The sequence below is a fragment of the Ceratotherium simum genome, chromosome 7, assembly GCF_057802395.1.
Source record: "Ceratotherium simum simum isolate JZ-2026a chromosome 7, ASM5780239v1, whole genome shotgun sequence".
Taxonomy (NCBI): domain Eukaryota; kingdom Metazoa; phylum Chordata; class Mammalia; order Perissodactyla; family Rhinocerotidae; genus Ceratotherium; species Ceratotherium simum.
The window spans coordinates 64,674,438-64,689,910 of NC_141906.1; the positions used below are offsets into that span (position 1 = coordinate 64,674,438).

Below are 15,473 nucleotides of genomic sequence, written 5' to 3' on the forward strand. Positions count from 1 at the left end.
ACCTGAATCTTCCAAGCCTTCCTTGCCCCCGTCTCCACCCCTGCATTCCAGCAGCTGGCCCAGGAGAGCAAAGCCGGCCCAGGGCTCTTTCTCTTCACTTTCCAAAGGGCTGGATTAGCAGGTGCTGACAAAGGAAGGACAGGTGAGAGCCTGTGACTCTGTAGATCTGACTGGTAGCCTGGCAAAAGATACCGGGAGCTTCTATAGGTAAACAGGGAATCGCTATTAACAAGTTCTCCAATTAGGGTTCTCTTTATTGTCCTCCTTTAGAAGATACTCATTTGTAACTTTTACGTTAGACCATGAATCTCGTGGAGAACTGGAAATCTGTAAGAAAGATTTCTGGCGGGAGCCACTTAACTTCCTGGGTTTCGGTTATCTCACATATAAAAAGTAGGGATGGCAATGCATTACTGTAGGCAGGTGACTAACCCAGGTGATCAAGGACCTTCCAATTCCACACTTCTGTGCAATATTGGACCATCTTGTTCATCCACGTGCAAAACAGTGATGTGAATTGGGAGTAAAAAGACCCAGCGTTCACATCCTGGCTCTGGCAATTACTAGCTGGCTGGTCTTGGGGAACTCAATCTTTCTGAACTAATGTTCTTGCCTGTAAAATGGGCACAATAATAATATCTTCACCACATGGCTGTTGTGAGATTTAAAGGAGATACCACAGGTGAGCAGGGTTGATAAACTGTAAAGTAGTATTCAAATGTTACTGATTATTAACAGGTCATAACGACTGTGATAAATAAAAACCTCCCTTTAAATAAGCAAATGCTTATGGTTGACACGAGAACACAAAAAAGATCAGAGTTGATAGATTTTCAGGGAACTCCTCCCTTCCCCGGGGGGATCAGTGGCCCTGAAACTGCCTCTGGAGGTGGGACCTACCAGAGTTGGGTAGGAAATGCTGACCTCAGGTGGAGGCTGGAGGTCTGGGCTCTAAGAACACAGGGTGAGACTATTTGCCACCTGCCAGGGCCTCTCCACGCCACTTCTGCAATTTGACAGCAGACTCTCAGCAACCTCTTCCTCAGGTAATAAAGCAACAGTGAACTGAGGCCCTTATTTTTTAGTGCACTTCATGTAAAGGGAGCAGACCCTCCAGGAATGAATATTCATTTGTACCACCCCTCAAAAGAAAAATGCTGATAAACTCCTGAAAAAGTTGTGTTATTGCTAAACTCTAATTGCATTTCCTTGGGTAAGCACCATAAAAAATTCATTGCAGTTTTTAGAAACAAGATGCCAATTGCATCTTAATTGCTAAAGAGGAGAGAGTGGGGGAGAAGCTTCACCAGGAAAATGCTAACCAGGCATAAACTCAGAAAGTAATCTCCCCAAGCCAGAAGGCCCAGTTCTGAAACAAGAGCTAAAAAGGAGAGATGGGTCTTATGGGGAAGCCAGACCCTCCTTGAGAGAGCATTGATGTTAGTGGTTCTCAGACCTGCAACATCAGAGCACCTGGGCAGCTGGGGCTCTTTGTTGCAGATCACAACACGTAGATATAACCTATAAGTAAGTACCTGCCAAAATTCTAGAGACATGAGCGGAAGTCAGTGCCAGAGCTTTAAGAAACATGTATGGGAGGAAATTTGTAAGTCTATCCCTAACGTGTGTGTGTGTGAGAGAGAGAGAGAATGAGAGAGAACTAGACCAAGACCACACATCACTTCACTTTAATAACAGAACTCCTGGACCAGTTCACAGAACTGTCGTTTTAAAACCAACACCCTATTCCAACGCCAACCAGAGTGTTTTTACAGTGACCCCTGCCCCAGCAGGGCCAGCCAGAGCGAGGTGAGAACAGGAAGTATGTAAGACTGACTGGAGAGTGGGGAGGATCCTGACTCCATGGGCTTAATCTGGGCTGGCCCAGCCTTGACCCCATCTGCCCAGAAGCCTCCAAGCTGGGGTTCCTCTAGGGAGACACTTCCCCCACCTGAGAGCACAGGGAGAAGGCAGGCCCAGTGTATCCCTGAGCATCCTCCCAAAAGATGCACAAAGGGGCTGGGGAAGAAAGAGGGCAGAAAGGCAGGCTCCCAGCTACTGCCGGCATCCTCTTCCTCTCCAGCTCCTCCCCAGCACCCTTCAGCTCCCCCACCTTCCCGACCCAGCCCCAGCATCTCTCCTCTCAATGAGGCTCTCTGGTGAGATAGAGGGACTGGAAATCAGGGCCCAAGGGGAGAGGCCCTGTGGCCCGGAGGCTGGCCCGTGGGTGGTGACTGTCTCTTGTGCAGTGATAGGAGATCCATGCCTTCTGCATCTCCTCCATCTAGTGGACCTGCCAGAGACCCCAGGAAACATGAGGGTGCCATGCAGTGAGATGGAGGAAACAACAGGACTTTGGGAGGAGCCCTGTGCTGGAAAAGAGAGGAGCTGGATCCACAGCGTGGCTCCACCACGCACTAGCAGAGTAACTTTCATTTTAGTAAATCCCTTAACCATTCAGAACCTTCATTTCCACTTCTATCAAATGGGGCTAAAAATATCTGCTGCTCTAGGTTTTTTGTAAGGTTTGAATGAGACGGTGGATGCACATGTCCCCTGTAAACTCTAACTTTTATTATCTACCACCCACCCTGTGCCCAACCTTGCAGAAGGATGCTTTTCACGATCAAGTCTTGCGTTTAAAAAGTCCTTCATACAAAAAAACGTGTTTTTATACACATTATCTCACTTGGTCCTCCCACTGAGTGGATGAAGTTGAGTGGCTTGCCCAGTGTCACACAAGAATTAATTAGTTGCTGAACGCAAACTGTTAAATGCTGAGCTGTCTCCATAACGCAGAGAATGCAGGCAGGAATGATGGTCATAAATAAACACATAAATAACATGGGGATTGCTCATGTTAAGCCTAGCACTGTGCAGGCCTTATATGAGGTCTTACCTCATTTAATCGTCACAGTAGCATATGAGGTAGCCACGATGGCTATTACCAGGCAACTGAGGTTTACCAAGTTAGGAAATTGCTAAAGGTCACATAGTAAATGGCAGATCTGTGCCAAAATACTCAAGTCTACTCTTTCCTAGTTAATGCTTAAATGGATAGAAATCCAACAGATTCAACATTATAAGCATTACTTCTTCCTCCTCCCACTCTGGGGAACATTCCCTAGCCCCCTCTCAGGGCCCAGGCCTAAGGGGTGAGGTTCATAGTTTCTGAAGGAGGGGTTCTTTACAAACCCCCCACACTCCTGTGCCCACACTTACCCACGCTGTGTCCTGGATCCAGTCCAGGAACTCGGAAACCTTGGCGTAGACGCCGGGGTGATTGGGCTCTGCGCAGCCATGGCCCCAGCTGACCACCCCCACCAGGTGCCACGTGTCCCCGTCCTCACACACCAGGGGGCCCCCGCTATCCCCCTGAGGAATCCAGGCACAGAGACACAGAGAAACAGACAGTTAGTCCTTCCTAGTAGAGGGGCACCAGACCTCCCCAGGGAAGGGAACTTCCATTTCAGTCCCCTCCTGCTTCCAGCGTGGATCCAGTCTTGCCTCATCCCTCCTGGAAAGGCCACTCAGACCAGGGGCCAAGCCACAGCAAGCCCCCGTGCCCCCGCCCTCCACCAGGGCCCTCTTGCCGCCACACCTGGCATGCATCTGCCCTCCCATCCAGGTAGCCGGCACACAGCATGCGGGGGGTGAGGGCCCCACTGTACACACAAGAGCTGTTGCAGAGCTGGGTGCTGAGCAGGGGCACCGCCATGTCCTGCAGTGTGTCCGAGCTGTGGGCTGTGGGAGGCAGATACGGAGATGGAGGAACACAGAGCAGGGCTGCAGGGCACAAAGCAAGGCCCAGGAAGGCACAGAAGCAAGAGGGGAGGTGGTTAGAGACCCCAGAGACACCAAGAGGGAAGCCCGGGGTGGGAAGTGTGGACCCTGGGCAAGGAGGCAGGGATCTGGCAGACCTGGGGGCTGGGAGTGAAGAGGAGTAGAACTCACACATCCCTCCCAAATGCTGAGGCCATGGCACTCTTGGCACAAGGGGAGTGGGGGTAAACGGCCTAGGTTTAGGGAAGACTCAGGGGTTGTTCTCTCAGAAATACCCAGGCAGTTGGAGACTGGGGCCCCTGGCCTGGCCAAGTGCGATGGAAAAGGGGGCTGGCACTGCCATGTGCCAGGGGAAGTGGAGTTGCCTCACCTTGGAAGGATGCCTCTCCCACCCCCACGCCCCTTTGCACCCAGGGCCCAGGGAGCTGACTCACTGTGGCTGGGGTCGGTGTGGCCCCAGCCAGACACCCAGCACTGCGAGCCCCTGGGAAAATCCTGCTCCTTGGCCGGCAGGCACACAGCGCCCACGGTGTCTGTAGAGAGGCACGCGGTCCTAGGCCCCACTCAGGCTCAGCTTCCCCTTCCCCAAGCCTGGGCGGAGGACCAGGGCTGGCAGATCCTCCTCATCCCCTTCTCAAACAGTCCTGGTTCTTGGCCTCCCCCAGCCAGGCCTCCTGTACGGCTGTGTGGGTCACGCACTGTACCACTTTGGGGGTCGCCATGCACACGGAGGACAATGTGTAGAGTGCAGTGTGCATAGCACCCTCTAGGTTGGATGGTGTACACACTGCACACCCCCCACCCGGGGACTGTGGGAGAATGAAATTGCTTCTGGGTGTTTGTACCTAACTCCTCCTAATGAGGACCCATTTTGGGTTTTCCCCAGGGTTTGGACCCTCTTGGGGCATTATTTCCCAAAGTGTGTCACACGTCCTACGGGTAGAGCCCAAACATGACCTTAGGTAGTACATAGACTAAATAAACACTGCTTCACTTGGGGAGAAAGTATATCTTGTCGGTTCTCCTTCAGTGCCTCTAACTGCATCAGAGAGGAAGATGCCATCTAGTGCTCCCCTGCACCTCTCTTAATGCCTGCCCGCCTCCGTCTAAACACAGAGAGAGCAGGTCTGCATGCGGCAGTTCTGCAGAGGACGGCCCCTAACTAGAAATTGAACACCGTTTGGTTTACATTTGGTGTATTTTGGTGGTTATTCTCTATTTACTGTAAGTAATATGGGTTCTCCAGTTAGGTAGCAATGTAAAGTTTCCCTTTTAAATATATTTAAGTCGATCTAGGAATATTAACTGTTGAACAGTTCAGAGGGTGCCCGTATATGATAACATTTGTGAAAGGTATATAGCAACAACTGTTGTCCAGAAACCCAAGGCTACACGTAGCCGGAGGAAGGAGTGCTGAGTGTGTGTGAGTGTATGCACGAGTGTGCATGACTGTGTTTGTGAGTGTGTATACATGAGTATGTACTGTGTGAGCACGTGTGCATGAGAGTGAGTGTGCATGAATGCGTATGGTGTGAGAGTATTGTGCATAGGAGGGAGTGTGCATGTGTACTTGTGTGAGCATTGCGTGAGTGTGGGTTGTGGTGAGTGTGTGAGTGCACGTGTGTGTTTCTGTGAGTGTAAGTGTTTGTCGGTGAGTGTGCACGTACATGTGCATGTTGAGGAGCTGCCCTTCTAGGTCAGATGCTGTGGAGGAGAAGCCCCAGCCCTGGAGTCAGGGCACCAGACTCAGGAACTATTTCCCGCATGAACTTGAAGAGAGTCACTTCCCTCACTAAACTTCAGTGTCCTTATCTGTACGCACCTGCCTCATCTACCTGTCAGAGTTGGTATGAGGATTGAGTGAAAGAATATTCAGGAAAATAAGAGAAGTCTTACTAACTGTAACCTGCCACAAGGTGGCTGGGACCTGGGACCAGCCCGGGGACAGGGGTGGGGCAGCCTGGTAGTAGATGAGCAACTGTGAAGCTCTGCTTGGGACCACGAGGCAAATCCCACCTGCAGCCCAGCTGTGAAAAGGGCAGGAATCTTTGTCCTCAAAAGAGCATGTAGAGGACTTGGTGCGACTTGAGGTCCAGGTGATGCCAAAGTTCAGGACCGTCACCAAAGGAACTGAATGTTTTCAGGCTTACATCACTAGGAGGAACTTGTAGAACTCAGCTGGCCTCTCGGCCCTCCCGGTGCTGCTCCTCTCCCACCACAGCCCGCAGCCTGCTCACCCAGGGCCAGCACCTCACCTGAGAAGTTGAGCGGGGTCCGGAGCCTCAGGAGGGCGACGTCGTAGTCGTGATTCTGGGCGCTGTAGAGAGGGTGGGTGATGACCCTTTCCACCACAGACCCCTGGTGAGGCCTGACCATGCTGTGGCTGACCAGCCCTGCGTGGACCCGCCAGCTGGACAGGCGGAAGAGCCTGAAACTGCACACAGGAGCCATGCTGAGCCCGGGGAAGGAAGGGGCAGACGAGGTCAACATAAGTGAGGTGGCGTGTGGAGGAAGCTGGTCACAGAGGCTATTAGTGGGGGTCCCCATCACCAGGCTGCAATCTCCCAGAATCCATGTCTCTTAGTACCCCCCAGCAGCTGGCAAGACACTGGGCATGCAGTAGATGCTTAATAAATGCTCAAGTACTGATGGATAGAGAAGTGAGACACTATTGGTCATCTGCACCCACCACTCCTCTCTCCTGTAAAGCCCCGCCTCCAAGTTTGACAGTGAACATCAAATGGCCTTCTGTGATATCATAACTCTAACCCAAGTCAGAAAAACTTCCATCAGTCCCGTCTCTCCACTTACTGTGTGTGATCGTGGGGAGGCACTACCCCACTCGCAGCCTCAGTTTCCCCATTGTAAAATGAGGACTACACTACCTGCCCTGCCAGCCACCAAGAGAAGAGGGCCAAAGAGCTCGCTTACTCATTGTTCATTCCTTCATTGCTCCAACTAGCATTTATTAAGCACCTACTATATTCCAGGACTATTCTAGGCCATGGGGACAAGGCATTGGGAAAACCAACAAAGGGATTCAGTGGGAAACAAGACTGAGAGTCCCTGCTTCCACGGGGCTCCCAGTCTAGAGGAGAAGGAAGACATTAAACAAATAATGACATGGAAATGACTTAATTACAGTGGTGATAAACAGTAAGAAGCACAGAGGGCTGTGAGTGTGAAAGCATTTTAAAAACTTAAAAAGTGAACAAATATAAAGAACTGATATTCGTATGATTACTGCTGTTCCTGCAGAGCTGTTCCTGGCGCCAAACAGGGAGAATTTCACAAACGTCACCTGTACCCACTCGGAGCGGAGATAGGGAAGCAGACAGCTGGACGTGGACGTTTTATACAAGACATACCAACGGCCAAACAGAAAAGCCGACAGGGCCCCCTCCTCCCCAGCAGCCTGAGACCTGCCTGTGCATGCAGTGCGCAGCCGTCACCACCCAGTGTGGCGCCAGCACGGAGCCCCCACATGTGTGCCAGGAGCCCAGGGCCACGCTGGCCTGCCATGGCCAGCGCCCGGGAACCACAGCCTGCCCACTGACTATCCGGGAAGCCAGGGGCCTTGCCCCACACTCTGCAAACAGAGAAGAACCAGTGAGATGGAAAGAAAGAGAAGCGGATGTCAGCACGGTCCTAACTCTCAGGGTGGTCCAGCGTGGACACCTCTCATCTATTACTCCTGGTCCTAAGTATGAGGGACGGGAAGGTACAAATGTTGATTACACACCTGCCTGCCCCATCAGGCTGTGAGCTCAGGGACTGCGCTTGCATTATCTATGGAGCCCCAGTACCTAACAAAATGCCTATCCCGTAGGAGGGGTCAAAATGTTGGTGTGTGGATGGATGCACGGAAGGACAGATGAAGAGATGGATAGATGAACGGGAAGACAGAGGAAAGGAACTCCACACACTCTCTCCCATTTGGCCCCCACTTCACCACTTTCCTTAATCTCCTGAAGCTGCTAACCGGTTAATAGCCAACAGTAATTCCATCTTTGGGGCTCTCCATAAGAAACGGGGAGTGAGTGTCAGAGGTCAAGCCAGGTAGTGTCAGGTAGTGAAGCAAGGAGATCATCCGCCCAGACCAGTGGCTGGTGAGGGACATGACAGAGCCTTAGACAGGGCTCTTTTTGGGAAGAACTGTGTCTGCAAAAAGGGGCCTGGCAGGCAGATGGGCAAGGGGGCAAGGAACTCCACCCCAGCCCCAGCTGAGCCTCTCTATGGGGCTCTTCCACACTCAGGGCAGCGGGGATACGCCTTCCACCCACCGCCACCTTCCTGGACCCAAGACATGACTCACCAGAGCATTTGAGGGAAACAATCTGGCCAGAAGAGCAGTTGTCCCTGCAAAACAGAGGCACCAGAAAGAAGCTGGGCGGCAGCCCACCCGAGGGCATGGAGGATGGGGGTAGTTGTTGGTTGCCCCCACCCAAGCCCCTAGGTCCCTCCTCATAACAGGTCTCCGGGACAGCAGTGCACACTCTGCCCAGCCGACCCAGGGCACCAGCAGGACTTCCTGGTCCTTGAGGATCAATTTGGGCAGGACCCAATGTTACAAATCAAGTATTTATAGATAAGGAAGTCCAGCTGTTCCCACTAAGGGCTCCTGTATATTGGATGGATGAGGGGATAAGCGGGTGAATGAATCAACAGGGCTCTTCGCCCTGTGCTCCTTCCTAGCTTAGTCTATTCTCTATCCCAAGGCCTTTGCCCGGAACCTGAAGATTCATATCCTTGCTCTCCTCTTCCCCTCCTCTTTCTTAGCATAAACCTCAATTCCTTTTGAACCAAAGCCCTCTTCTCCTTCTTTACTCACCTCTTGCCCCCAGAAGTCCAGTGTCTGGATTCTCCTAGTTTCTTCTAGTTTCTCAAACCCACAGCCCTCCCAGCTCTCCTGGCAGAGTCAGCCCCATCCCTATTTCCCATTGCCCATTCGGGTATCTAAGACAGGGAAGCATTCCGAGCCTCCCCTTCTGTAGCCACGTTCCCATGATGGCCCCTCACTGGACAGGAGCTGGATAGGAGGGGCTTGAGGGAACGGTTCAGACAGGAATAGTGGTGCAAGGAAGAGAGGGCTTTAGAGTGGTGATGGGATGCCTGGCCAGCCAGCTCAGTAGGCTGCTGGAAAGCTTGAGGAAACCCAGGCAAGGCAAAGACCCTCTCTGCTAGTACCCACCCCCATGATTTGGGGAAGGGCCTGCTCCATCTCAGATCCCTCGTCTCTGGAGGGTCTCCAGGCCCCAAGCAGTTTTTAGCCAGAACAAGTCAACCATCTCTCTCCTGAGATACCAGAATTATCTAAATAAAGTGTGGCAGGGCTGAGACAGTGCTTAGTTTAGAGACAGGAGCCTGGTTTCAAGACTTGGTTTGACCACTTATTAGTTCTGTGACCTTGGACAAGCCCCTTTACTTCATTGAGCCTCAGTTTCCCCACCTGTAAAATGGGAATAAGAGTACCATTTCAAATCCTGTGACAGTAAGAACCAATCCTGCAGTTGCAGTTCTTGTGAGGGGCAAATAAGAGGACATATGTGAAACTTTGCTGGGCAGGGCTCATGCGAACCAAGTATGTAATTTCTGATTGGGAAACGTTCTTCTCTGTCCTCCTGTCTTACACCTCCAAGATTTTTTCTGGACAGTTCACCAGGAAGTAAGGGACCCCACTCAACCTCCTCGGAAGCCCTACCTTGGCTGCCACACCTCCTCCAGGAGGCCTCCCAGGCTAGGAGAGAGCTGAGCAAACTTCTGGGAGCTGTTGAGCTTGATGTCAGACAGGTTCACTCCCTTGTGGTGAGTGAGTCTTGGCAGAAGAAGGGCATAGAACAGGAGGAAATTGGCTTTAAGTGGCAGCGTGAGAGACAGTGGTTAATTATAACTGGACTGTGCGTGAGATATTACACCAGTAGTGACTGAGCTAGACTTTGACAATGACCTCTTCTGGGATTTATATTTGTTAAAAAGCTGGGATGAGAGAGGAGAGAAACAGGCTGGGGAGGCATCGTGCCCAGAGGCCAGGAGATGGCCAAAATGATCTCTTGCCATATCCCGAGTACTTTGATGGTGACAGGCAGATAGAGGTCTCCAACTCCCCTTCTCCCACCCACAGCCCTCCACCTTCCCCAGGCCCCAGCTCTGGCCCCAGTTACCTGAGGTGCCCAAGGCTGCGGCAGATCCGCACCCCCAGGGCAGAGCTCCATCCCTCGTGGCAGACCAGGAGCCAGTCTGGCCGGGCCCTCACCTGTACTTCCAGCAAGTAGCCCTCGGTGTTTATTCTGAAAGATACTGAAACCACATCCTACCTGCTGTGGGGTGGTGGGGCGGGGTGGGCAGGGGAACTGAACCTGGCCACTGTGGGACTTGAAGAGGCCTTAATGATAGCAGCTGGGTCACCCAATGTCAGGATCCCTGTTCCCCAGGGTGTCAGACCAGTTCTGGAAACAAAATAAGTCCTATTCGTGCAGCATTTCAGTTTTGTGTTTTAACCAAGTGCTTTTAAACGGGCTCCATCACTCCCTGTCACGGCAGCCCTGTGGGCTGAGGATTACCACCCTCCCCATTCTGCAGAGGGAAAACTAAGGCACGGAGGTTAAGTGACTTGTCCAAGATCACAGAATCCACAGTAATGAATCCAGGACTAAGTCCAGGGCCTCTGATCTCAAATCTTGTGACAATACTAGTGATGGTTACCATTTATTGAGCATCTGCTTTTTCCAGGCTCTGTGCTAAGCACTTCTGTACCTCAGCTCACATTATCCTTACAGCTTTATGCAGTAAATATTTCTATTTCCATTTCATAGAGAAGGAAATGGAAACTCAAAGAAGTAATGTGCCCCAAGTCCCACACCTAAGGTGGGCCCCAAGCTTATGCTCATCTGTAACTGATTCTAACCCCAGCCTTGGCAGCATCATATCTTCTCATCCTCGACTGTTACCTGGAGGGGAGACGACAATGTGAGGGGAAGGGGGAGATAACGTGGGGTGATGTTCCCAGTCCTCTGGGTGGCCACTGGGCAAAGACCCCTGCTGCTCACACGCTGGCTCCCCACACACACCTGGCTCCTCTTCCTCCACACTGCGGCTCACTCTGCCCCAAATGGCAAGTCGCCTGGGCTCCTGGCCCTGCCCCAGCTAGAGATCAAGACAGTCCCCAGGGAATACTGAAAGCCCTAAATCAGAGGTCAGCCCTGCGAGACTGGACTGTGTCACCACCCTTACACCAGAGGAGGAGACACAGATAGATGGCAGTGAACTCATGGCCCTTCGTTTGGGTCTTCTTGCTCCCTGTCAGAAGCAGGGATCCCAGAGCTGAGAAGGATCCCTGGGCTGGGGAGGAGTCTCATAGTCTTGGGGGTGTGGCCCACCTGTTTTGGGAAGCGAGGGGAGGAGGGCTTCCTCGCTGCCGCTGGCCTCTGAGCAGTTCAAAGTCATCTCCTCATCCTGCAAGTTCCCGGGAACAGGCTGAGAGGCAGCTGGCCACAGATACAGCACTTCAGGGGACAAGGGCAAGGAGAGGGTCACAGAGAAGAGGCTGGGGAAGGGAGGGATTCCCATAGGAGGCGGCCAAGGGGCAGAACAAGACACCTGTGGCAGAGGGAGATGAAAGCAGCCACCTGGGGACTCCTCATCAACCACCCTGCCTTAGGCTGGTCCCCACCCAACACACAGAGGAGTGGCATAGCTCTCTCGCTCGCTCTCTCTCTGTCTCTCTCTGTCTCTGTCTCTGTCTCTCTCTCTCTCTTTCTGACTGGGAAAGATTTCTAGAAAAAGTTTGACTGGGTCCTCCCTGGATATCTATTAAAGGACATTACACTTCTCACTATAAGACTAAAATGTTCTTCTTCCTATGTGGAGCCTAAATCCCTCCTACTGCAATTTCATCCCTTCTCCTCTTGTTGTCTACTCAGAGTAGATGAGAAAAAAGCTCATCCCCTCTGCCTTTAAGACCTGCTCAGCACCTGTTCCTCCCTTCCAGCATCCCCCAGATCCCATTCTTTGTCCCTCCCCAGACCACTGAAGTCCCAGCACTGACCTAGAAGCCATGAGCCGACACTGGCACCAGCCAGCAGCCCGAGGGCTCCCAGCACCACACAGGCACGGCGCCTGGAGTACCAGAGTCCTGCCGGAGAGACTGTGGGGGAGGGCAGAGGAGTGTCTAGGTGCCCTGCTCCTGCCTGCCAGCCTCACCCCACCAAGGGGCACCACCAAGGGGCCAGGCAGCCAGTGAGCTGCAGCAGGAGTTGGCACCACTGTACCTGCCTACCTCCCCCTGCTCCATCTCGGTGGGGGGCAGGGCCCTGATCTCTGAAGCCCAAAGAGCCCATTCAATCCCCAAAATGGGAAACAGAGCAAAAGTAGGTCTGGTATAAATAGTGAGGCAGCCTCTCGCCATCCATCATTTGGGGTTGACCCAAGGAAGGTCTGAGGGAGAAGATAATCTGGGGGATGTAGGAAGATTATCCCTTCACTGCCCCCACCCTGTCATTCCCCTATGGCCCAGTCTGGCCTACTGGGTTGCTGCTGGGCCTCGGGCCTCTGTAGTGGGTCTCCTGGCTCTGCTCTGAAGATCCCGGGTCCTGGGGCCTTCTCTGCATACTGAGCCTCCGTGGGGGCTTGGCCATCCAGCATCAGGCTCTGGGGAAATAGTTGTCAGTCACTCAGGATTCCCACACCAAGGAGAGAGGCCATAGCCCACCACAAATCCCCACTCTCTAACCTCGGCCGTGCCCTCACTGCTGCTTGCAAGCCTTTCTTCATCTTGGGGACTCCCTGTGTATTCCCATAGATTCCCCTCCAGGCCCTCTCTGCTCTCCTAGAGCCCCTAACCCCACCCACCTTACTCTCACACAGCCGGTAAGTGCCAGAACAGAGCCTTGAATCCAGACTGGGCCGGCTCCAAAGCCCACGCTCTTCACCACCCCCTCACCTTGCTCCCACGAGCTATGAAGGCATCCGCTGAATCCCTCAATATCCCTCCTCAGGCCTCAAGATCCCACCCTCCTCCATTCCCTCCTATCTGGAGGAAGACGTGCCCCTCCGCAGTACACCGTCCATTCATTCAGTATTATTTAGCCCAAGTGGACAGGCCACAATGGGGGATATGGTATGGAGTTCAAGATAAATCAACATGGACCTCCACCACTACTACCTCAAAGAATTTGCAGTTAAGTCCTAAAGACAAGCCATGTAAACAAAGCAATACATGTTAAGTGACAGAAGAAAAGTTCAGTTAAACTACCATTGGCATTCAGAAGGAAAGCTTACTTCTCACTGGGGAGATCAAGGAAGACCTCGTAGAAGAGGCAGCCTCTGAGACAGGCCCTCATGGATGAATAGGGTTTGAACTGACGTATATGGGCGTTGGGTAGTCCAGGCAAAAAGGATTGAATTTGCCCAGGCAAAAGCATGGGGGTAAGAAAGCATAGAACAGAGAAAGTGACACATTTGCCTGAAGTTCATGTGCCATAAAGAAGAATAATGGAAAATAAGATCTTGGGAAAAACCCTGGACTAGCAGTTCAAAGCTAGGTCTACAGCCTACTATGTGAACCTGACCACTCACCATTTCTCCAAAATTCGATTTTCTCATTTATAAAATAAGAGTGATAACCCCTTCTTCCGAACGAGTAATCTCCCTCCTCTAGTTCCTGTCTCCCTCCGTTCATTCTCCACGCCAGAGCAATTTTTCTGAAATGCGAATATGAGCAACTTAACCTCATCTTTAAAATACTCAACGAATCTTTGTAGCCTTCAGGAAAAATCCAAAGCTCCATGGCATGGCTCACAAAATCCTCTAGGATCTTGGCCCTTCCTCACCTCTCCATCCTTCTCTGCCAGCACTGACCCCTCCACAGAGGAACTCAGGGACATACTGACACACGTGCCAGTCCTCAGTGCCTTTATGCACCCTCACACCATGGAGACTCTGCACCTGTAGTCCCTTCCCCCACATAGCAGACCCTTCAAGACTCAGCTTAGATGTCGCTTCTCCATGAAGCTTTCTTCAACCCATAGAGCACTTATTGTGGCCCTATATTATGTTCATTTATTTCTCTCTCTCCTTTCTCACTGGTCTAGGCATCAGGGCCTAGCTCAAGGCCTAGCACAGAGTGGGAATTTAATTAATGTACATTGAGTAAAAGAGTGGAAGGAAGGTAGGAAGGAAAGAAGGAAGGCAGGCAGGCTAAATAAGACTATGTGATTGAAAGCGTTCTATAAAGTACAATGCAAATATTAGGTATAATAATAATATTAATAAGAAATATGTATAAGCTATTAATCCTTTCTTCAAGGAATTTATTATCCAGTAGAGTAGATAAGACGCCTTAAAGTTGAAGTGACTCTCATCCCTCCTGCAGACCACCTTTCCCTGTCAACACATAGGGTTGTACCCAAAGATCATAAAAACCTGAAACACTGATTCTAAAACATTGTTGGCTTAGATGGGATTTTCATGCATCATGTGGAATGTTCTTTTCACACTAAAACCCTCCTCATCCTGCCTTTGTGCCCCATTGAACTGGCTTTCCAGACTCTCTGGCTGGGAGAAGGAAGGCCTTTGTCAGACTCGCCCTAGTCAGTTGCCTCTAAATCACCCTGAAAATCACTCCACTAGACGTGTGAGCACCCATGCTGGTTCAGCTCACAAATGAGGCAGCAGCCCAACCTTCACTATATACCACTCCTACTTCCCATCTCCTACACCAATCCCAGCCTGGGATCTGTAGGGCTGGACCTCCCACCACCAGCAGGCCTTGCTTCTCCACAAGAAACAGGGGTTATCGCTTGCACCAAACCATACACACTCCTTCTTGTGCCTAGAAATGAGGCTCATAGGGCAGAGGCAGTGAGACTGAAGAACAGCAGGCTCGAGAGAGCCAGTCAAGCACCCATAAGAAGGCAGAGAAGTGGCAACAGGGGTGAGGTCTGGGTTTCTTCACTGGGGATATGGTTTCTCTTGAGCTGATGTGCCTCTGAGCAGAGAGGCAGAGCTCAGTCTTGAGAGAATTCCGGGACATGCCCAGCCTTTCCTCCTGTCTCAGTATCAAGGGAGCCTGGCTTTAGGTTCAGCCTCTGGACAAATTGGCCTCACCTCAGGTGCTGCCCCATCTCAAAACCTGTCCAAGCTCATGAGGTAGCCTGGAAAAATGGTTTTTAATGGCATAGGGTCTTTTGGCCCTCCTTTTGAGTAAGAGTTCAATGTAATAACGATTTGTTAAGCACTGCCCATGTGCAAAGCATATGGGGGACAAGAGAGGAAAATAAAAGATAATCCATGGGTTAAAAACCAAGAGGTTGGTCACACAGGGCCCCCTCTAGGACCTAGCCCCTGCACCAGAGCTGCCAGAGGAGGCTCTTTCCACCAGCCTAGAATTCCAAGGGCGGGGGGAGAGACAGAAGCTAGATCGGAGATGGCACAGACATGTAGCCTTACCATATGGGACAGTGGCACCGATGTAAAGCCTCAGGGTCCGCCAGCCAGGGTTCTGCTCCTGTTCCTGGATCAGCACTGATTAAATAGCCCAGCCAGCTTGGCTGTAGGGTGAGCTCTCCCTGGTTCACACATGGTCCCTCCCCTCATCCCCCTCCACACGCACACAGGCGCGCGCACACACACACACACACGCCAGAGAGACAATGAACTCTGCTCAGAAACCATGAATAGACCCCTTGTTGCAG

At 51.8% G+C, this 15,473-nt stretch overlaps 1 protein-coding gene across 1 annotated transcript; it reads right to left on the reverse strand.

Moving 5' to 3' along the window:
• Window positions 1-2,284: 2,284 nt before the first annotated feature.
• Window positions 2,285-14,812, reverse strand: TMPRSS5 (transmembrane serine protease 5). The gene is made up of 13 exons (XM_014785017.2): window positions 14,663-14,812; window positions 12,306-12,429; window positions 11,828-11,926; window positions 11,160-11,285; window positions 9,945-10,080; window positions 9,485-9,598; window positions 8,099-8,142; window positions 7,210-7,372; window positions 6,039-6,217; window positions 4,218-4,316; window positions 3,602-3,744; window positions 3,223-3,375; window positions 2,285-2,293 (listed from the first exon to the last, which is right to left on the reverse strand). Exons 1-13 carry the CDS (start codon window positions 14,810-14,812, stop codon window positions 2,285-2,287), a joined length of 1,539 nt encoding a protein of 512 aa, XP_014640503.2.
• Between the last annotated feature and the right edge of the window lie 661 nt (window positions 14,813-15,473).

What these genes read in the sequence shown, in the direction of transcription:
- TMPRSS5 (XM_014785017.2), bottom strand. Translation starts at nt 14,812, where the DNA reads ATGTCCCGGAATTCTCTCAAGACTGAGCTCTGCCTCTCTGCTCAGAGG. An exon ending in TGTCGGCTCATGGCTTCTAG is followed by an intron (nt 11,286 to 11,827) that starts GTCAGTGCTGGG and finishes TGTCCCCTGAAG; the next exon opens with TGCTGTATCTGTGGCCAGCT. An exon ending in TGTTTCCCTCAAATGCTCTG is followed by an intron (nt 7,373 to 8,098) that starts GTGAGTCATGTC and finishes CTCTGTTTGCAG; the next exon opens with AGTGTGGGGCAAGGCCCCTG.